This window comes from Pyxicephalus adspersus, chromosome 10 (genome assembly GCF_032062135.1).
Source record: "Pyxicephalus adspersus chromosome 10, UCB_Pads_2.0, whole genome shotgun sequence".
NCBI classification, from domain to species: domain Eukaryota; kingdom Metazoa; phylum Chordata; class Amphibia; order Anura; family Pyxicephalidae; genus Pyxicephalus; species Pyxicephalus adspersus.
This window is the reverse complement of record NC_092867.1, coordinates 32,457,210-32,474,369: the sequence shown is the minus strand read 5'-3', so window position 1 is coordinate 32,474,369 and position 17,160 is coordinate 32,457,210. Positions and strand designations below refer to the sequence as shown.

Sequence of the window (17,160 nt, the reverse complement as noted above, 5' to 3'; positions counted from 1 at the left end):
ATTTCCACCAAAAACATAATCTATTGTAATATAATTTGTTCATGCTCAGTTCTCAATGCTCATGCTCAATAGCTGTTCTGTCCAAAAATATTGTTTCTGTATTACTGTTTGTGAAAACTTCTACTGTATGATTGTAGACATTGGACTTGATTATTTAAAACTTCCCATAACTGGAGAAGATAGGCTATTCTAGAGGAACCTGGGTGATCCACCTGGAATGAATTTCTTAAAAATAACTTGCTATTAGTTGACAAATGTTTTTAAGTCGGGGATCAGATCCATTTGATTCACCCATGATAGTCAATCTTCTCCAGTCTTGGAGTCTTGGTTTAAATAAATCAGGCCCATTAATTACTTTGTACTAATGTTTTACAATCAGTAAATTCACTTTTTAAAAAGAAATGGCTTTTCTGACCAAACATTTTGGCAGTGATTTTTTTTATTATCATTCTGTTAATGACACGGAAAGAAATTACATTGTTCTATAGTATTAAAAACAGCATTACAATTCCTTTCTAGAGAGGCAGGGAAATTAGGTCTAGAAACACAGAAAAGATTTATTAGCATAAAAATACAGCTTTTCATCTCCCAGTGGTCATTTTTTTTTAAGTACAGGATTTTCTGCTCTCCAAAACAAACATTAGGTAGTAAAGCCAGTAAAGGCCCCCAATGCTGATGTAGAGAGGGATGGGAAGTTAATTAGTCTTCGATATTGCACAAGCTAATTTCAAATCATTTAAAATTTCATATTTACAATCGCAAGATAAAACAGCTACATAATTTAAGTACAAAACAATACTAAAAATAAGCAGGTAAATTACAAAAACAAACAAAAAAGTCAACTATACAGTACTTTCACGGAAAAAAAAGAAAAACACTACTGATGTTACACCAGTAGGTGACTGCATACATACACTTATGTACAATATTGGCAGTTATTTGCTGATGCAGCCCTAGAAATGCAACTGTTGTGTGATTAGCTGCAAATCATTTACTGTCAGGATGCAAAAAAAGTCAACTTGCAGTGTGGCAAGTGTTAAGTTATGGAACGTTTCCTAGTAAAAAATGTATACAGACTAGAAGCGTGAATCATGGGCAAACTGTTAGTAAACCAATAGCAATTGGGAGATATAAGGGATATTTAGAAACATATTTACAAAATAGAACAGGTAAAACATCAGGTTTTAAGTTTCCATTTATTTTGCCTGATGAGAGTTTTAATCCCTGATTTAATTTTAATTTGGTGAGGAGATAAAATTGTGTTAGTCAAGATTTTCCCAGTGTTGTCTTCATTATTATGACAGTTTAAGAGGTAATAAGGATATTCCTTTTTGTAAAGATAAAAGGGCAATGTGCCATAATGTACAGCGGCAAATTACTGAGAGCTTTTGAGATTTTTTTTTTAAAAAACTGCTGTATTTCAACTGCTTGCTATTGCCAGGGGCAAAGTGTTGCTCTTAGCATTCCTATAAAGCTTCTAAAGCTATACAAAGTTATGTTCCTACAGTAAACATGGTGACAAATGCCTTTGAAGTATATAGCCATAACAAATTTAACAACTGTGGCACTCTGTGTGATCACTGCACAGCCCACTAGTTATAGCAGGCCCACCATAAAGACCCTCTGCATAAGTTAGAGAATTTCCTGCTCTTGGATTTCTCTCTGTAATCTGGTGGCTTTGGATGAAATCAGATATCTGAGAACATTCAGAATTCACAGGTGAGTTTGACCTGCCAACGGCCTTCTTCTCACCTGTATTCTAACTGCTTCATTAGGTTTTATATTCTGATACTCCTGTATAAGAATGCAAAAACAGACCCCACATACAGAGGCTCATATGAATTTATAAAAGAAGTTCAGGAGCACCGGACAGGTAACTGATTATTTATCCTGCAAAATAAGGTGATTTGCAAAAACGACGGGAAAATTTAGTAATTTGCCCAGGAAATGAGTCAGGCTTTATCTTTTACTAAGGCATGGAAGCTGGTAGTTATTTGTACCTGCTGCTCTTTACTCCAGTTCTGAAAATTCAGCTTTCTGCTGACACTCTATTTGTAGTTAGAACATATTGAGCCCTGTATTTACAGTGTTTATGGTCCTATTCATTCTGTCCATTGTTTTATTCTGGCTGCGTAATTGTTATATGGACATACCAAGAATGAGCAAATATCTGCATTAGGCAGTCCAGGCTGTATAGTGTACAGATTTCAGATACCTGACCTGACAGTGCTCCATGTCCATCCTTCACTCTTAAACTATATGATACTAAAAAAGGAATGACGTGGTTGCAATGCTGATGATGGAATAATGCCATAATCTATGATCTTAGACCCATCAATACAGGGTAGCAGGAGCTGTAAATGACTGCTGCATTAGCAGGGCATACAATGCTAGTGAAGCCCCTTTAATCAATTAATATCAGAGCAATGTAAACTGAGTTATTATAAGAAAATATTTGGTCCTTGGTACACTGGCAAAAAACAAAACATATGCTACTAAAATCTGGATCCTATAATAGACTGCAGCCATACGTTGATACAGAAACTTGCACAGCATTAAATCCAGTCTCTCAAACGTTCATAAACTTTGACAAGTCAGATACAAAAAGGCTACTAAGCATCAGGGCAGACAGCAGTCATTTCCTCATGTGAAGTGCATCCTGAAATTTGGTACTGGTATATCGAGCGTGGAATCCTTTTTTATTGATGGTGTCGTCTGTGTGGAAGCGAATCATGATGGAGTCTCCAGCTGAATAGATTTCTTCAGGAGGCTAAAAAAAAATAATAATATATATATTGGTCACAAGTAGAGAGAGAATGTCCACAGTAAGTAATGCAGATAAAATTATTTAAAAAATAGACTAAGAACAACATTGGTATATTGCCATTAAAGCCAAACATTAATCTAATAAATACTTTGTCCATATGCATAAAACCACAATGTTTTACATATTCTTCTCCCTTCCCACCTCCCCTTCCTTTCCTCCCTGTTTCATGTGTTCTTTCATCAAAGTTATGTAAAAAACTTACTCCTGATCCACAATATCTTGCCAGCCTTGGTGCAGTACTGTCATATCCATCATAGATTTCTGTGTAGTCATAACCACAGTCAGATTCTTCCTCCATCTCAAATGTTTCAAAGATTAATTCCACCCCATAGCCATCTTCTGCTACGATGACCCACTCACAGTTTAGCTGAACTGGGTAATTGTTATCACCATACTGGGCATGGGAATACAGATCTTTAGTCTGGATCTCTGCTTTCAAACGTCCTCCGCATTCTAAATAAAAAATACATTCTGTCAATAAAAGCACCCTGGCCTTTATGTGCAGCCTTCCATTTGTTCATGCTTTTGTATTAAATGGAATGTATTCAATAATATATTAAGTATGTACCTGTACTATATTTGGCCTGAAATCCTTTTCTCTGCACTGAAGCATCGGAATAAAAGCGTAGAAACATATTGTTTGTGGATGCAATGATAGGCTCTGGTTTTGTGCTGCCACAAAATCGACCAAGAATGGGAGATTTGCTGTTTGGTCCATCATATAGTTCAAGGTGATCATAGGCACATTCCTGGTGCAATTCAATTTCAAAGTCATTGAAAACCTGCAATGAAATTATAAATAGTATAGGTTTGATTTCCAGAAACGATAAATGGAACAGAGAATTCCACTAAATATAAAATGATTATAATTATAAATAATAAGCATTCATCTATGATATTCTAAAAGACACTTACAAGTTTGACTCTATGACCAGCAGTAGTGGATATGGCCCATGTGCACTCCTTGCGGCTTGGATACTTGTCAGGATAACTTGGGCTTGAAATGGTTCCTTCAGCACTTACAAGTCTGTGTTCACAGCCAGCTAGAATTAAACCACCATGTTAACAGATAATTACCAAATAATATTAAAGGAAATGCAAATTTATTATTAGGTTTTACATATCTATTAGGTTCCCCATAGTAGAGGATTTATTAGTGCAAGGACTGTATTAAGTGCTGAAAACTTATTTGCTGTGAACAAACCAAAAAAAACAAATGTCCATAAAAAATATATAAAAAGGGAAACACACAGTAGTAATTTATTATATTAGCTATAACCTTATACTATTAAGTATAAGGGAGAACAGAAACACTAGGTTTTACCAATAAGGCATCACCAGAAAGAAATGGAGAAAAGTTAATAAAATTTACTCCAGTCATGTTAAAACTTAAAGATAAAAGTCTGCTGTGGAATGAGTTTATAATATTTTGTTGATGTGTAAGTCAGGGCAAAAGAAACCACACAGTGCAGATCTGCAATGGATTTCCCAGGTTTTCTTGCATTGTGGACTACAGATCCAGCAGGGTCAACAACGCTGCTTGGGATTTTTAAACAGCATTAGCAGCTTAATTGATATCTGATAGATCACAAGAAGCCTACCTTCTTTACAGTCATGTCCGTTGTCATGAAGTGTGTAGCCATTCTTGCATTGGCACATATAGCTGCCAAATGTATTGATACACTCTTGTTGACAGCCTCCATTTTCTTTGGAACACTCATCCTTATCTGTAAAACAAGCAGATGAAGCCTCAGTTAATGATGTGATGGCTCCATACACTGACTTAAAAATATTATAGGTATAACTTCTTCACTGGCTGATTCACAATTTGTTGCAGCTGTACCCAGCAGTGATGGAGATATATTTGCTGCCTATTTGGTGAGTTAGTGAGGATGTTGCCATAATACTTCCAGAATTACAATTTTTAATGAAAGACTTACCAGAAAAAAAGTTAACTTTAAATCCTTTTTTAGACACTGTGTTATCAGATTTAAATTCCAGCCGTATCCCATTGCCTTGGGATGTAATGACATCAGGCTTCTCAGGGCCACAAAATCTTCCATGTAACTTTGACTCAGAAGTTAGGCCACTGCGAATTTCCACATAATCATACTTGCAAACCTAGAAAAAAGTATCACGTTGGACAATTATTATTGCTTCCTTTGTTCCATGGTAGAAATGTTAAACATTTAGCATTCAGGGTACAATGAAGACAGAAAGACAACAATTTGTTGAACTTACATCATTGCCTTCAAGATCAAAGACTTCAAACTGCAGGGATATCCTGTATTGTGCTGGAGCTACCACTTGCCACACACAGTTTTTGTTCATAGGGTATTCATTTGGCCAACCAGGACTGGTTATTGTCCCATCTAGTTTTGTGATAAAACCTCCACAGGCCACTGCAAGAGAAAGGATACCATGAATGTTTGTAAAATAATAAAAAACTCACCATAGACTTTAAGTGACAGAACAAGAATAGTGAAATTGTTTTCCAGTATGGTCAGACTCATCATAAGCATAAACATTTTCCTGCACAATGTTCTCTTAAGCACACAAACCTTGCCAAGATGACCTGGAACCTTTCTCAAGAAGTAAGAAGAAAGGGCCCCAGCTACATCTAAACAAAAAACTGTAATGTGTAGTTTGGAACTATAAGACATACAACAAAGAATGCAGATAAAAAGCTGAAAAGGTTTTTTCAGGAACACATAAACACTTGTCATCTGTGTGCTTAGAGCAGCAAACTACAGCACAATTAGATAAACAAGAAGATGTAACCAATAATAACCCAAAAAATGCTTTGATACAGAAATATACGCACCTTCACAGTTTTTCTTGTCTGGAGTCAGCTCATAGCCTGGATCACAGACACATTTGTAACTTCCCAGAGTATTTACACAACGCTGGGCGCATCCTCCATTATCGGGCCTTGCACATTCATCCATCTCTTTTCAAAAATAAAATAAGATCATCAATGCTTACATAACTAATAGAATGTTTACCAACAAGAAGGTTACTGATCTCAGTGGCTAAGAAGAAGAAAAATGAATTCTCTGGTACATTTTGCCTATAATGTAACTATTGCAGTCAACAATAAACACGTGCTATTATGTTTTTGGGCTTTTTTTGGCTCTGCTGTATGATGAAAAGCCTCCTCAGGATCCACCGAAGAAAGGATACAACTAAACACCAAAAGTTAAAGTTTCAAACTGAATTTGCTACAATGTATACCATGCATTACAAGGAGAATATACACAGGACTCGACTCATTAAGCTTATGAAAAGAACAGTAGACAACCAATGTGGTATTGCTTTCCAATTTGGCTTTGGCTGTTAATGGAAGCACATGCTCATTGGGTAATAAGATTTTTCCAGGCCTCTAGAATGGACTGTCTGGATCTGACTACCAAACAAATTTGCTAAAATCAAGCAATCAGAGAGATAGATGTGCCAATTACCTTTAAAAAAGTTGGCAGAAAATCCAGCTTTATTGATGGAAGAATCAGAATAAAACTTTATCCACAGTGTATTTGAGGTAGATTTAATGTCATCTGGCTTCTCATAGCCACAAAATTGCCCAATCAATGGACTATCTTCCGAAGGACCATCACGTATTTGGAGGTGGTCGTACAGACAATTATCATGTGGTTCAAACTGTAAAGCAAAAAAACTGTTTGATCATTGACTCCATTAACAACAATAAACAGACTCCATTAGAGTGGGGCAGGCATAGAAACTTTGTCAGTTTTCTATTGCTCTCTGTCTCCTCCTTGTAAATAATTCCCTACATTTCATATCCAAATGATACAACCTAGTCAACCCCAAGTTCTTAATAGACTGTCTGCAATCAAATTTTATCTATCTACTACATGAAAAAAAAAGCAAATCTAGTTTCTAAGGGAAAATACACAATTGTATGTAAAGGCCCCTAGCTGTTTCAAGTATGACTCTTAGGCTAGGCCAGATATCCCAGTAGATCCTTGTATAACAAGCCAGAACAACATCAGCCTGCATTGTAGCAATATTAATACTTCATACTGAAAGATTCAGGGGAAAACAGGAGTTGCAAGGCTAAATAAAGACTAACTGTCCCAAGAAGTAGCTCACCTCAAAGGTCTGGAAGGTAAGACCAACTACAAATCCTTCTGAGACTGTAATTGTCCAAATACAATGTTTATCTGGCCGATAATCATCCGGGTAATTCGGAGACTGTATCTGACCCATGTCCTTTTTTATACTGCCTCCACATATAGCTGGAAGTAACACAGATCTGCAAGTTAGAATGCTTGACCATAATATTGCAATAATAATATAATAATAATATTATTATTATATATAATTATATTAATAAAAATTAAGCATTTAATATAGCAAAAAAATAGTATTAGGTTTATTTCTAAATAAAAAAAAATGTACTTAAAACATTCCCAACTATCAAATTTAGCCTTTGTATTTTAGCAATTTTGTAATCTCTACCTATAGTTTGTTTATAAAGGAAACAAACACCTACCTTCATAAAATGCCAGAAACCCTTTACCAAGGATATTACTGCTACTCCGGAATTCAATCCATAGCCTGCTGTCTGTAGATATTATTGGCTCTGGAATACGATCCCCACATAACCTACCTGCATAGAAAAAGTTAGTAGAATAAATGTAAAAATATCATTGAAACTGTTTTATCTATTGGATGCATTTTATCAATATCTTATACCTAATAATGGTGCTTTTCTCCAATAACCGTCTCGAATCTCAATGTAGTCATACCAGCATAGCCGACTTTTAAACAAGTCCATTTCTGTGAAGTTCAGAACTATCTAAACAACAAATACAGAGCAATCACCGCAATATCTTTAAAATTTTTTAACAGAACATTTAAAATTTTATAACACATCACAAAATAGTGTAAAGATGCCAACAAAAAAACAAAATTAGAAGTCAGGAAATTAACACTTTTTGTTTCTGTATGTTTTCTACTCATATTGTAATGTTGACTTTACTGTTTGGGAATATGGCCACCAGAAATTATTGTAGTCAGGAAGCCACCACCTCTCTCTGGTCACCATCGTAACCTCTGAACTGCTCTCCAGCACTAACTGGCTACTGTCATACACTCTTTTCCCATACATACTGTCGGAAGTTATGGTCTATTACAATCACTACATGGGGTTACACACTCTAAACCCTTTTCCAACACATACTGCCCACTGTTCTAACTTCTGACTTACCTACCCTACAGATATGGAGTAATGTCATACCATTCGGCACTCTTCTTTTGCACATATTGCCCGCTAACATACCCTTCAGCTCCCTTCTACATACTGTCCACTATGGTAACAGAAAAAACTAAGGTATGTTGCTAATCATGCTACAGAGAAGATCACACACATTTCTTTATTTCGTCTCTGTAAAGTCCCATTTCTGAAATATTTCTAATTCCTCTAGGCTGTCATTATCTACCATAAAGTGGACATATCCTCAGAAATGGACTTTACAAAGAGTAAAGCTATATAGGAAATCATGCTGCAGAGAACATACAAATAGCTTTAAAAGACACCCAAAATTCAGGTAAACATCAACACTGGAGCCTATTACTTGTAAAATATCATTTAGCAAATATAATTGAGTAAACTCAACCAGTACTTCCACTAGCTACATCTAAAAATGAAAATATCATCATCAGTTTCCAAAAGTCTCTAGCCAAGAAAAAAAAGCAATAAATACCTTTTCTCCAGGTGTAACAGAGATTCTCCAAATACAATGTGTATAGGATGGATAACCACTTGGATAACCTGGAGCAGTAAAATTTCCACTTGACTCCAGCAAAGTTTCTCCACAAGCTTGAAAAAAAAAGAAGAGAAAGAAAACAAAACATCATCAATTAAGAGTTAACCATAAATAGTCACACCATTATTATTGCTTTTATCATGCTATGTGCATCTATACAGTTTGGGCATTATTTATTTAGGACTGAAGAAGATAAAATCTTTTTCTATTATTTGGTAAATGTTTCCAGTTCTGGACCAGATCTAATCCAGGTTTGCTGGATCATCCAGGTTCTCCAATAATAGTCTATCTTCTATAGTCTTGGAGAGCGTTAATAATTCAGCCAACATGTGTTACAAAGTTGCATTTTATGTATGTGTGCATCTTAGGTGAACATTTTAATTTGTATTTTAAAAGTGGGCTGATACATCTACATGCAGAAAAATCCAACATTGTGAAACAATTGTGCAGTAACACATACACAGGTGGCATTAAAATGGTTAATTGACTGAAAAATTGGCTAATGAAATTCCATCTATACAAAACTTTGTACAAAGTTTTCAGTTTGTTTTCTGTAGAAAACAGTCACTTCCGAATAGAAAAAAAAAAGCAGAATAGCGCAGAAAAGGACTTTTGATTTTTTATTGGGGCAGCAGAAATTCAGTGCACTTTTGTGAATTTAACCTTACAGTTCTCAAATAAAAAAACATACCATAAGCTTTACTGGTTACAAACCTTTAAGTGTAACTTGCAAAACTTTATTTGGGCTTTAAAGAAACCTCCTGCCAAAATGTATTTTGTTTTGGACAGAATGAGCCTCCGTAATTTATATGTGCACAGTGTGTTCTTATTGAAGACAGCTCCCTTTAGTTTGTCGGGAGAAGAGTTATTAGAAAATAACAAAAACATGAATATGAACAAAAAGTAGGATATGTAGGATGGAAAAAAAAAACAAAGTTTTAACTCCAGATATTGTTTTTTGTGTGGTCTGTGCTTTTGGTTCCGGAGACAACTACTCAATTTTTTCTATTCCTATCACTACAACAGGAATAAAAATGGAATCACAGTACTGTACACTTGTGTCATGTTAGAAATGGGCCAAGTTTCCAGAAATGTGTGCCTAGAGCAAAAAAGTATTACCTGGACACTTGTACAGCTTCTTTGCCTGAGCAATATCTCCTTGGCTGAGGCGAATGCGCTGCCCAATAGTTGGCCGAATGTGGTTATTTATTCGCCGGGGAAGAATTGTATCGAAATATACACTCCTGTAATAATAGAGAGAAAAATGAACGTTACAGAAAATGCTAGGTATAACGTAACCACTATGTACCTACAATATACATTGTATACATTTCCTCTTTTAAGTCCAGCTTCTGGTAATGGACACTTTGTGAGTTCCCAACTGGTCACTTTGGTAAAACCAAAGCTGAACAAAAAGTCAGCAAGCTAGACTATTTTTTAATATGAGATTTTACATTTCTCACCACTGTGAACTGAAGGATGAACTAAACACAGATATACAACTTTTGCTATGGCATATACACTGAAAGCTGAATATTTGTGTTGGATGGAACAAGGATTGATCAACCGTGGGGGCCCTCAGCTGATGAACTACAATAAACACAGTGTTTGGCCAACTAAAGAGCATTAAAGTTTGAAGAAATATAATCCCCTTCTAAATACATTTCACTGATCCTATCTTTGAAGACTTGTCAGCAGATTCGTATTATGTAAACTAATAATTCAATACAAAAGCAAACTTTAAAGAAAGACACAAAATACTCAGAAGCATATGTTCCTACATACTGCATCCATAAGAAGTAATCTAAATAATATCTAATAGTAAAAGTGTTATGGAGATAAATCAGGTTTTGTACAGCTGTCAAGTTGTAAAGAGCTGCAGCTATGGGCAACATCCATTTTTACATATTTTGAAAAAGAGTGATACATTTTCCTATATTACCTTTCATGTATACTAGGGGAGCAAGAGGTTTCAGCAGACCATTTCCTAATCTGTCAACTACTCTATAGTTAACCGTTGCAATTAAAAGGTAACCATATCAATTCCTAGTTAATTAAAAAAATTAACCCGGGCATTGGATCAAAATGTCAACAATACAAACCCAAAACAGCATCACACCTCGAACCTTCAATAAGATTGTGATTACCAAAAAGTTAGAAAAGATGAAACACAAAGCAATGACATAATTTGAAATCCTAAATAATAAACAGCATTTAAAAAAAGGTAAAGTAAAAACTTTTATATTTTAGGCAGAGAAATCTGACTACATCACAGCTGAACAGTATACAATACCTATTGAAGCAAGTGTATTATTTGTCTCCAACATTCTCTCAGCTATTTTATTCATCCAAATAAAGTCTGTTCTCTGACAATGCCTCTTTTCATGAGCCACAATGACATACTTGTCATTCCTAAAGATGATTCTTTTTATCTCCAGTGGCTCTTTTCAGTTGATGGGAAGATTAATATCTTTAATTCCTAGAAGCACTTTATTTTGCTGGGTGATAAACTGCTAATTCCTAAAGTCGTAGACAAAACTGGATATGAAGCATCGGTGAGTCTTTGTAGCCTACCAGGAGATGAGGTCCCAAAAGCTGAAAAGCTTGCTAGATGACTTCATCCACACAAAGATTTGATTAATGCAAGTCTTTTTCAGTTTATAAAAACATCAAGGCGTCATTTATCTGCCAATCCATTGGTTAAGCTGCTCCCGAAAATATGCAGCTTCCAGCATAATTCACTTTTTATAAGGTATCCTACTGAGGCACGTAATTTATTACCTTGCATGCATGTCTTTTACATTTCTTATAGAAAAATACCATTTTCACCCATTTTTTTCTGAAATGGTTACTCACTGCATAGTTGTGTCCTTACCACCCCAGTGCTAACTGAAGGGTCATAATTAAAGTCATTAACAAATAATTTAAGTCTCGCCCATTGCACAAGCATACAATAAAGCAGACCTTGGTTTTAATTTGTTCATATGCATCTGTTAGCCAGAATAATATTTATCCTATTGTGTAAAAATGTAAAATGATGAACTAGACTAGACCTCCAAATGTAAGTTCATGTAATTTTACATCAATTAACAGAAAACGTTACATTTACTTAATATCTTATTAGAGGATTAAAAAGAAAAAATCAGCGCTCTGATGGATCCACTTACAAACTGTACTCTTGTTAAACAGCGACAATTCATTAACTGACTACATTCAGTGGTCATAGGAACAACCGAATTGGTAAATTTATCATGCAGCTTTGTGCAGCATTCCTAGTAAACACTTTTACTGGATAGGTCCCTTATGTCAAATTAAGCCGTTTTCTTGAATTTGATAGATAGAACAAATATGGCATTCAACCAAGCAAATTGTGCTTTTGCAGTCAGTTTGTGAATTATGTTCAGCCTGCCTACAGCTGCCCTATGAGATCAGTTTACAGTTCCTGCTTCTATATATGTAATCACTTAATCAACCCCAGTATGAGGTAAGCCTGAGCTATATTACAATCACCAACACAGCTGCCTCACCAAATGTATAGGCCTGAAAGCATTTCCTCAATAAAATATTTACCCAGGAAAACAAAAAAGGTGTGTGTTCCACCAGTTCTCACAGATATGTTGACCCAAAGCACAACTCCTGGGAAAATAAAGGGCCTGAAAAGCACGGCACTGAAAGACATAACTAATAACTTCCTGCTTGTATGTATGCCCACATAAGCGCACAGAAAACAAATTACACATCCAGTTTTTTTGTTCTACATCTGTACAAAGTCCCTGGGACTATACTACTCTCCTATTCTCCAAGTTCATGAGGGAAGAATACTAGAACCTATTCCAGATAATTAAAGAGTACAACAGGCTCTAAAATAAAAATAAGACAATCTTAAATGTAAAAAACGTGATTGTTATCATCCATTTTTCCAAATATATCTCAAGCAAAAACTTCTTCTTTCAGCTTTGGACAGAGTAGAGATGTTAAACCCATCAGGTTTTTTTTTTGTTCCCCTTGTGGTCCCAAAATACTCTTTATCTATTCCTGTTCTTTTGGCTTTCCCATATTTTTGTCCATGTGACGGTTTTTAGCGGGACAAACTGTCTCCTAAAAATGGATAGGCATTGTAATGCTTCTCTATACCAAAGCTAAATTTGAATTTAGATCAATATTGTTATAAAATAGGATATGATTTCATACTTTTATTATTCTATGACAAACTTTTATGCAATGAGTCTGATTTATTAAAGTTTTTTATAATATACTGCCTGTATAGGTCTGCCGATTACTGGCAATGCCAACCATGTCATTCACGCTAGGAAAAAATATACAGTGCTATGTTACAGCACTTGAGACATTATTGATCAAACAAATACAAAAAAGAAATGCTATGAAGAATTTAAGAGACATAACCTTAGATTCCAACCTTGAGAATGTGTTCCTGGCATAATGCATGATACTATCAAAATCGTAGGTCTCCCCCAAAGAGTTCACTTCTCCGGACTCCATTTTAAGGAAGTTGTATTCCTGACCTGAAATGACAATAAGCTTTGAACATATTATCAAACTGAAACAAAACGTCAGACTTGACCAGTTCATAAGAAATTAAATTTGCACTTACAATATTCAAATAACACCCTGCAATAAACTAATGTATTTTTTGTTAATATGTGTGCAATGCGTTCTCTTTAACGCTGTTCAAAGATTACAGATCTGTTTTAATGAAAATCTATACCCAAAACATTTTTAAGCATACAATGTTTTCAATAAATATTGAGATCCCATGCTGACTTACTACCACCCATTCCAACCCATTCTCTCTAAAACCTAATGCAGCTCACTGGGCCTAATTTCTTAAATCTTAAACCACAGTGACTCTGTCAAAGCCAATATGTGTTTTCTGAGCTATAATGGGAATGTTCAATCTCTGGCCATCACAGCATATAACAACAGAACTTTGAATGCTATAGAAAAGGGAAAGCTGTAATACAATAAAAGAATCACTATTTTAGAAGGACAGAAGCTATTTCTGATACGAGTATTAAGTGATGATAATTTCTATTTAAAGCCCAACTTCAAGTTTAGTTTAGTAATGTTTACATAAAAAATGTAAACTTTTAGCTAAAATCAGCTAAAAGCTTCAATGTTCAGTAAAACAAAACTAGTTTAGTCTTACAATTAGTTTTCTTTAGAACGTGGCCACAACCTAGGTATGAAAGCCAGTCCCCTGGCAACATGTTGCAGAGAAGGACCTGTGTGATCTGTGTCAAAGCTATAGCTCTGCAATTCACTAATGCTTCTTTCCTTGTTTGGAGAGTTCTAGCTTTAAGTCCAAAAAGCAGGCTTCTGGACTAACAGACCAATGCAGCATGCTGGTAGAGATAAACTTTTCTTGGTTTACTTTGTGACTGATCTTTAAAGACCAGCAGTAAAATCCACAAAATCTTTTGCCTTGATGACCCTGGACCCAAACGTTAATTGATAGGCAAACAACATGTTGTAACATACCAAAAAAAAAAAAAAAAACAACAGCAGTACCAAAGTATTATCTATCATTTGGTCAAACTATACACCAAAAGGATGAACTTGATATTTTTATAAGTGTTTAAAAAATGATTATGGGTGACCTATTATTGGTGACCTATTTGCAAAAGAATCAGAAGAACAAGAACGATACCCAGCAGATCCCCAAAATTCGTACCTTGCTGTATGTTCTCTCTCACAATTGTCACATGCTCATCTCGGTCAGGCCTGGTATGTTCATGCCAGAAACCGACAACATGACCCAGTTCATGGACTACTATGCCAAATTTATCACAGTTTTTTCCTATGGATATAGCCTGAGGACCTCCTCCACGACGACCTACATATGAACAGCAGCTTAAAAGATTTTAAAAACAATTATAAATAATTATCTACAACATGTGTTCTGTACAAACATGTATGCCTTCAGCTCTACAAGTTACATACGCATATAGATGCAACATATTTATGAAAAAAAGTAGACAGTATACATTTCAGTAAGTTAGATTCTATGGCAAGATTTTTATTCTCTTACAAAGAGGATAACCAGGAAGAGATGTACAGAAACACTCCAAGGTTTCCATTTTTTTGCACTATAAGACGCACCTGACCATAAGATGCACCTAGGTTTAGAGGAAGAAAACAAGAAAAAAATATTCTGAACCAGTATTATACTATGCAGTTCTCTACCCTCCTACATGGAGCATGTCTTATCATTACGGCTTTGCCTACTGTGTCCCCCTGCACCGAGCAGCCCCATGAATGTCTCCGCTACATACACACGTGGTGTAGCTGTAAACTCTGCTACCTGGTGGCCGCTGAAGGTACTGCAGCCGGGGCAGGCTGTGCAGCAATATTCGCTCCATAAGATGCACAGACATTTTCCCCCTACTTTTGGGGTGAAAAAAGTATGTCTTATGGAGCGAAAAATACGGTAATTTAGGTGTAGTACGAGTGCTTCTCATGGGTTACTTGTAGCAATTTAGAGATACTTGAATAAGATGGCAAATATTGTGCCGGACCAATTCCACTGAGAGATCCTTTTGTTTTAATTTAGAAAAACATACTGAAATGTATAACTTACAAAAGCACTTTTATAAGTTAACTTTATTAGTGTAATTCTTTCGCCAGGACATTTACCAATATTGAGGTTTATATAGTTTCTTTCAGGGCATAAATTATATGAACAAACTTAGATTGCAAGTCCAATAAAATTATTTTTATGTATATCTACTTACTACAAATAATGTTTTGGGATTTGACTAAAAACATGCATTTTATTAAAATTTAAAATTTTTAAAGATATTTTTTAGATTTCCATGAAATAGAAACTTGAAAACTTTTGGGAAAGATTGGTAAAGAGTGAGATATACATAATTTAACCAGTAAATTTTAAATAATAAAAACACATGTTAAAAAACAATTATTAGCATGCTTGTGAGAATCTGTTTTGTAAAAAGTTAAATTTAACCACCTCAATATAACTCATGGGAAACAATGCTATAAATATCAAAATCAGTAGGCCAATATTAAACAAAAAAAAACATGGAAATTCAGTTACAGGTGAATTATCAGTTCAAGAAACTACTGCCCATTTCTTATCTACTTTTGATTTTACGGGGACAACAGTTGCTGGTAGACAAAGCTCACATCAATTCACCACTTTGTGACCCATTGTAGATCCACCAAATGCCTCAAATTACAGAAGCAAATGAAAAATAAGTTTTCACATTCAGTAAAGAATTAAAACGATGCCCGAGTGATTTTCTGTCGCTTTTAGCATTTATACTTACCCACATGTTCTGTAAGTAAATACGATGTAACTTTCCTCATCAGTTCTTTCAACAAAAGTTACACAGGTATATCTTTCCCAGTGCCTCATTGCCTGTTTAAAAATTGCTCTTTGAGGACCTATAAGGATCACACAAATCACATATGAGATGGTTCTGAAATAGTAAAAATGTACAAAAGCCTAAAAAACCTAAAAACAGGACTATTTAAATATCTAAACTATCTAAATATTTTTTTTCCTGTAAAAATCCTGATGTAATAAACTTGTAATATTGGAACTGTCATATTTTATATTTTTTTATAATATTTATTTATATGCTCTAGGTAGTTAGGTAGATAACGCTTTATGGTATGGTTATCTTTGAACACACTATTTTTTTAACTTTGACTTCCACCATAAAAATCTAATAAATCAATTGGTAAGCTGGTTCACTCATGTTTCCGTTCATCATCAAAATAAAAGAAACACACGTTAAAAAAAAAAAAGGGCACACAGGAGGAAAACAGACAGAGGCTGACAGCAGCCAGTGTCTGTGTTCCTCCTCTGTGTTCCCCTGTGTCCCAGGGTGCGGCACTTGTGCCCGCCCATGAAGGCAGCGCCGATTGATGTTATGAATGCCGATCGGCGCCGCCTTCATGGGCGGGCACAAGTGCCGCACGCTGGATATCAGGGGTAATCAAATGAATTTTTTTTTTTCTTGTTTTCCCGTGCGGAAAACCTGGTGCGTCCTATAGTCCGGAGCGTCTAATGGTCCGAAAAATACGGTACTTATTATACAAAGCAGACTTTTCACTTCTTCCACTCTGTAAATATCTCTGCCCTTGAAGGGTGTTAAAAATTCCCAGTAATATTATGTAATTACATCTGACGGTTTGAAGAGCAAACTTTGAAGCAGCATTTGTTCTTCAGCTTGCACTTCAGTTTATGTCACTATAGAAGTTATGGGAAACTAGATTTCTTTGAGTATTGAAACATAGTGACAGTTGTGACATGACCTTCCCTACTTAATCTTGCAATGCTTACCCATGACAATAGAGCTTTCTTAAAAAGTAAGTGGAATCACAATAGCGGACTGGAGTCTGCCTGAGTCTTGACTACATATGTCACCTATCAAATAGAAAGTCTACAGGCAATTTTTTACCTATAGCCATTGCTTAAGGCTTGATGACCTGCCTTATCCATTTTAATTCTTCTTCCCCAGTTCAAAGCAGACAAAAGCATAAAATCATCAGTCAAAA

The 17,160-nt window shown here is 35.3% G+C and overlaps 1 protein-coding gene across 1 annotated transcript in view; it reads right to left on the bottom strand.

Moving 5' to 3' along the window:
* Positions 1-421: 421 nt before the first annotated feature.
* The window catches only part of TLL2 (tolloid like 2), a 59,498-nt gene continuing 42,759 nt past the window's right edge, over positions 422-17,160 (bottom strand). The window contains exons 5-21 of the mRNA XM_072423994.1: positions 15,924-16,041; positions 14,309-14,487; positions 13,034-13,139; positions 9,736-9,860; positions 8,554-8,669; positions 7,544-7,646; positions 7,341-7,457; positions 6,938-7,083; positions 6,289-6,484; positions 5,652-5,777; positions 5,069-5,229; positions 4,768-4,948; positions 4,429-4,554; positions 3,743-3,870; positions 3,396-3,609; positions 3,030-3,280; positions 422-2,770 (exon numbers count right to left, since the gene is read on the bottom strand). Coding sequence (XP_072280095.1) covers positions 2,636-2,770; positions 3,030-3,280; positions 3,396-3,609; positions 3,743-3,870; positions 4,429-4,554; positions 4,768-4,948; positions 5,069-5,229; positions 5,652-5,777; positions 6,289-6,484; positions 6,938-7,083; positions 7,341-7,457; positions 7,544-7,646; positions 8,554-8,669; positions 9,736-9,860; positions 13,034-13,139; positions 14,309-14,487; positions 15,924-16,041 — 2,528 coding nt within the window. The 3' untranslated portion in view covers positions 422-2,635. The remainder of the gene's footprint in view (positions 2,771-3,029; positions 3,281-3,395; positions 3,610-3,742; positions 3,871-4,428; positions 4,555-4,767; positions 4,949-5,068; positions 5,230-5,651; positions 5,778-6,288; positions 6,485-6,937; positions 7,084-7,340; positions 7,458-7,543; positions 7,647-8,553; positions 8,670-9,735; positions 9,861-13,033; positions 13,140-14,308; positions 14,488-15,923; positions 16,042-17,160) is intronic.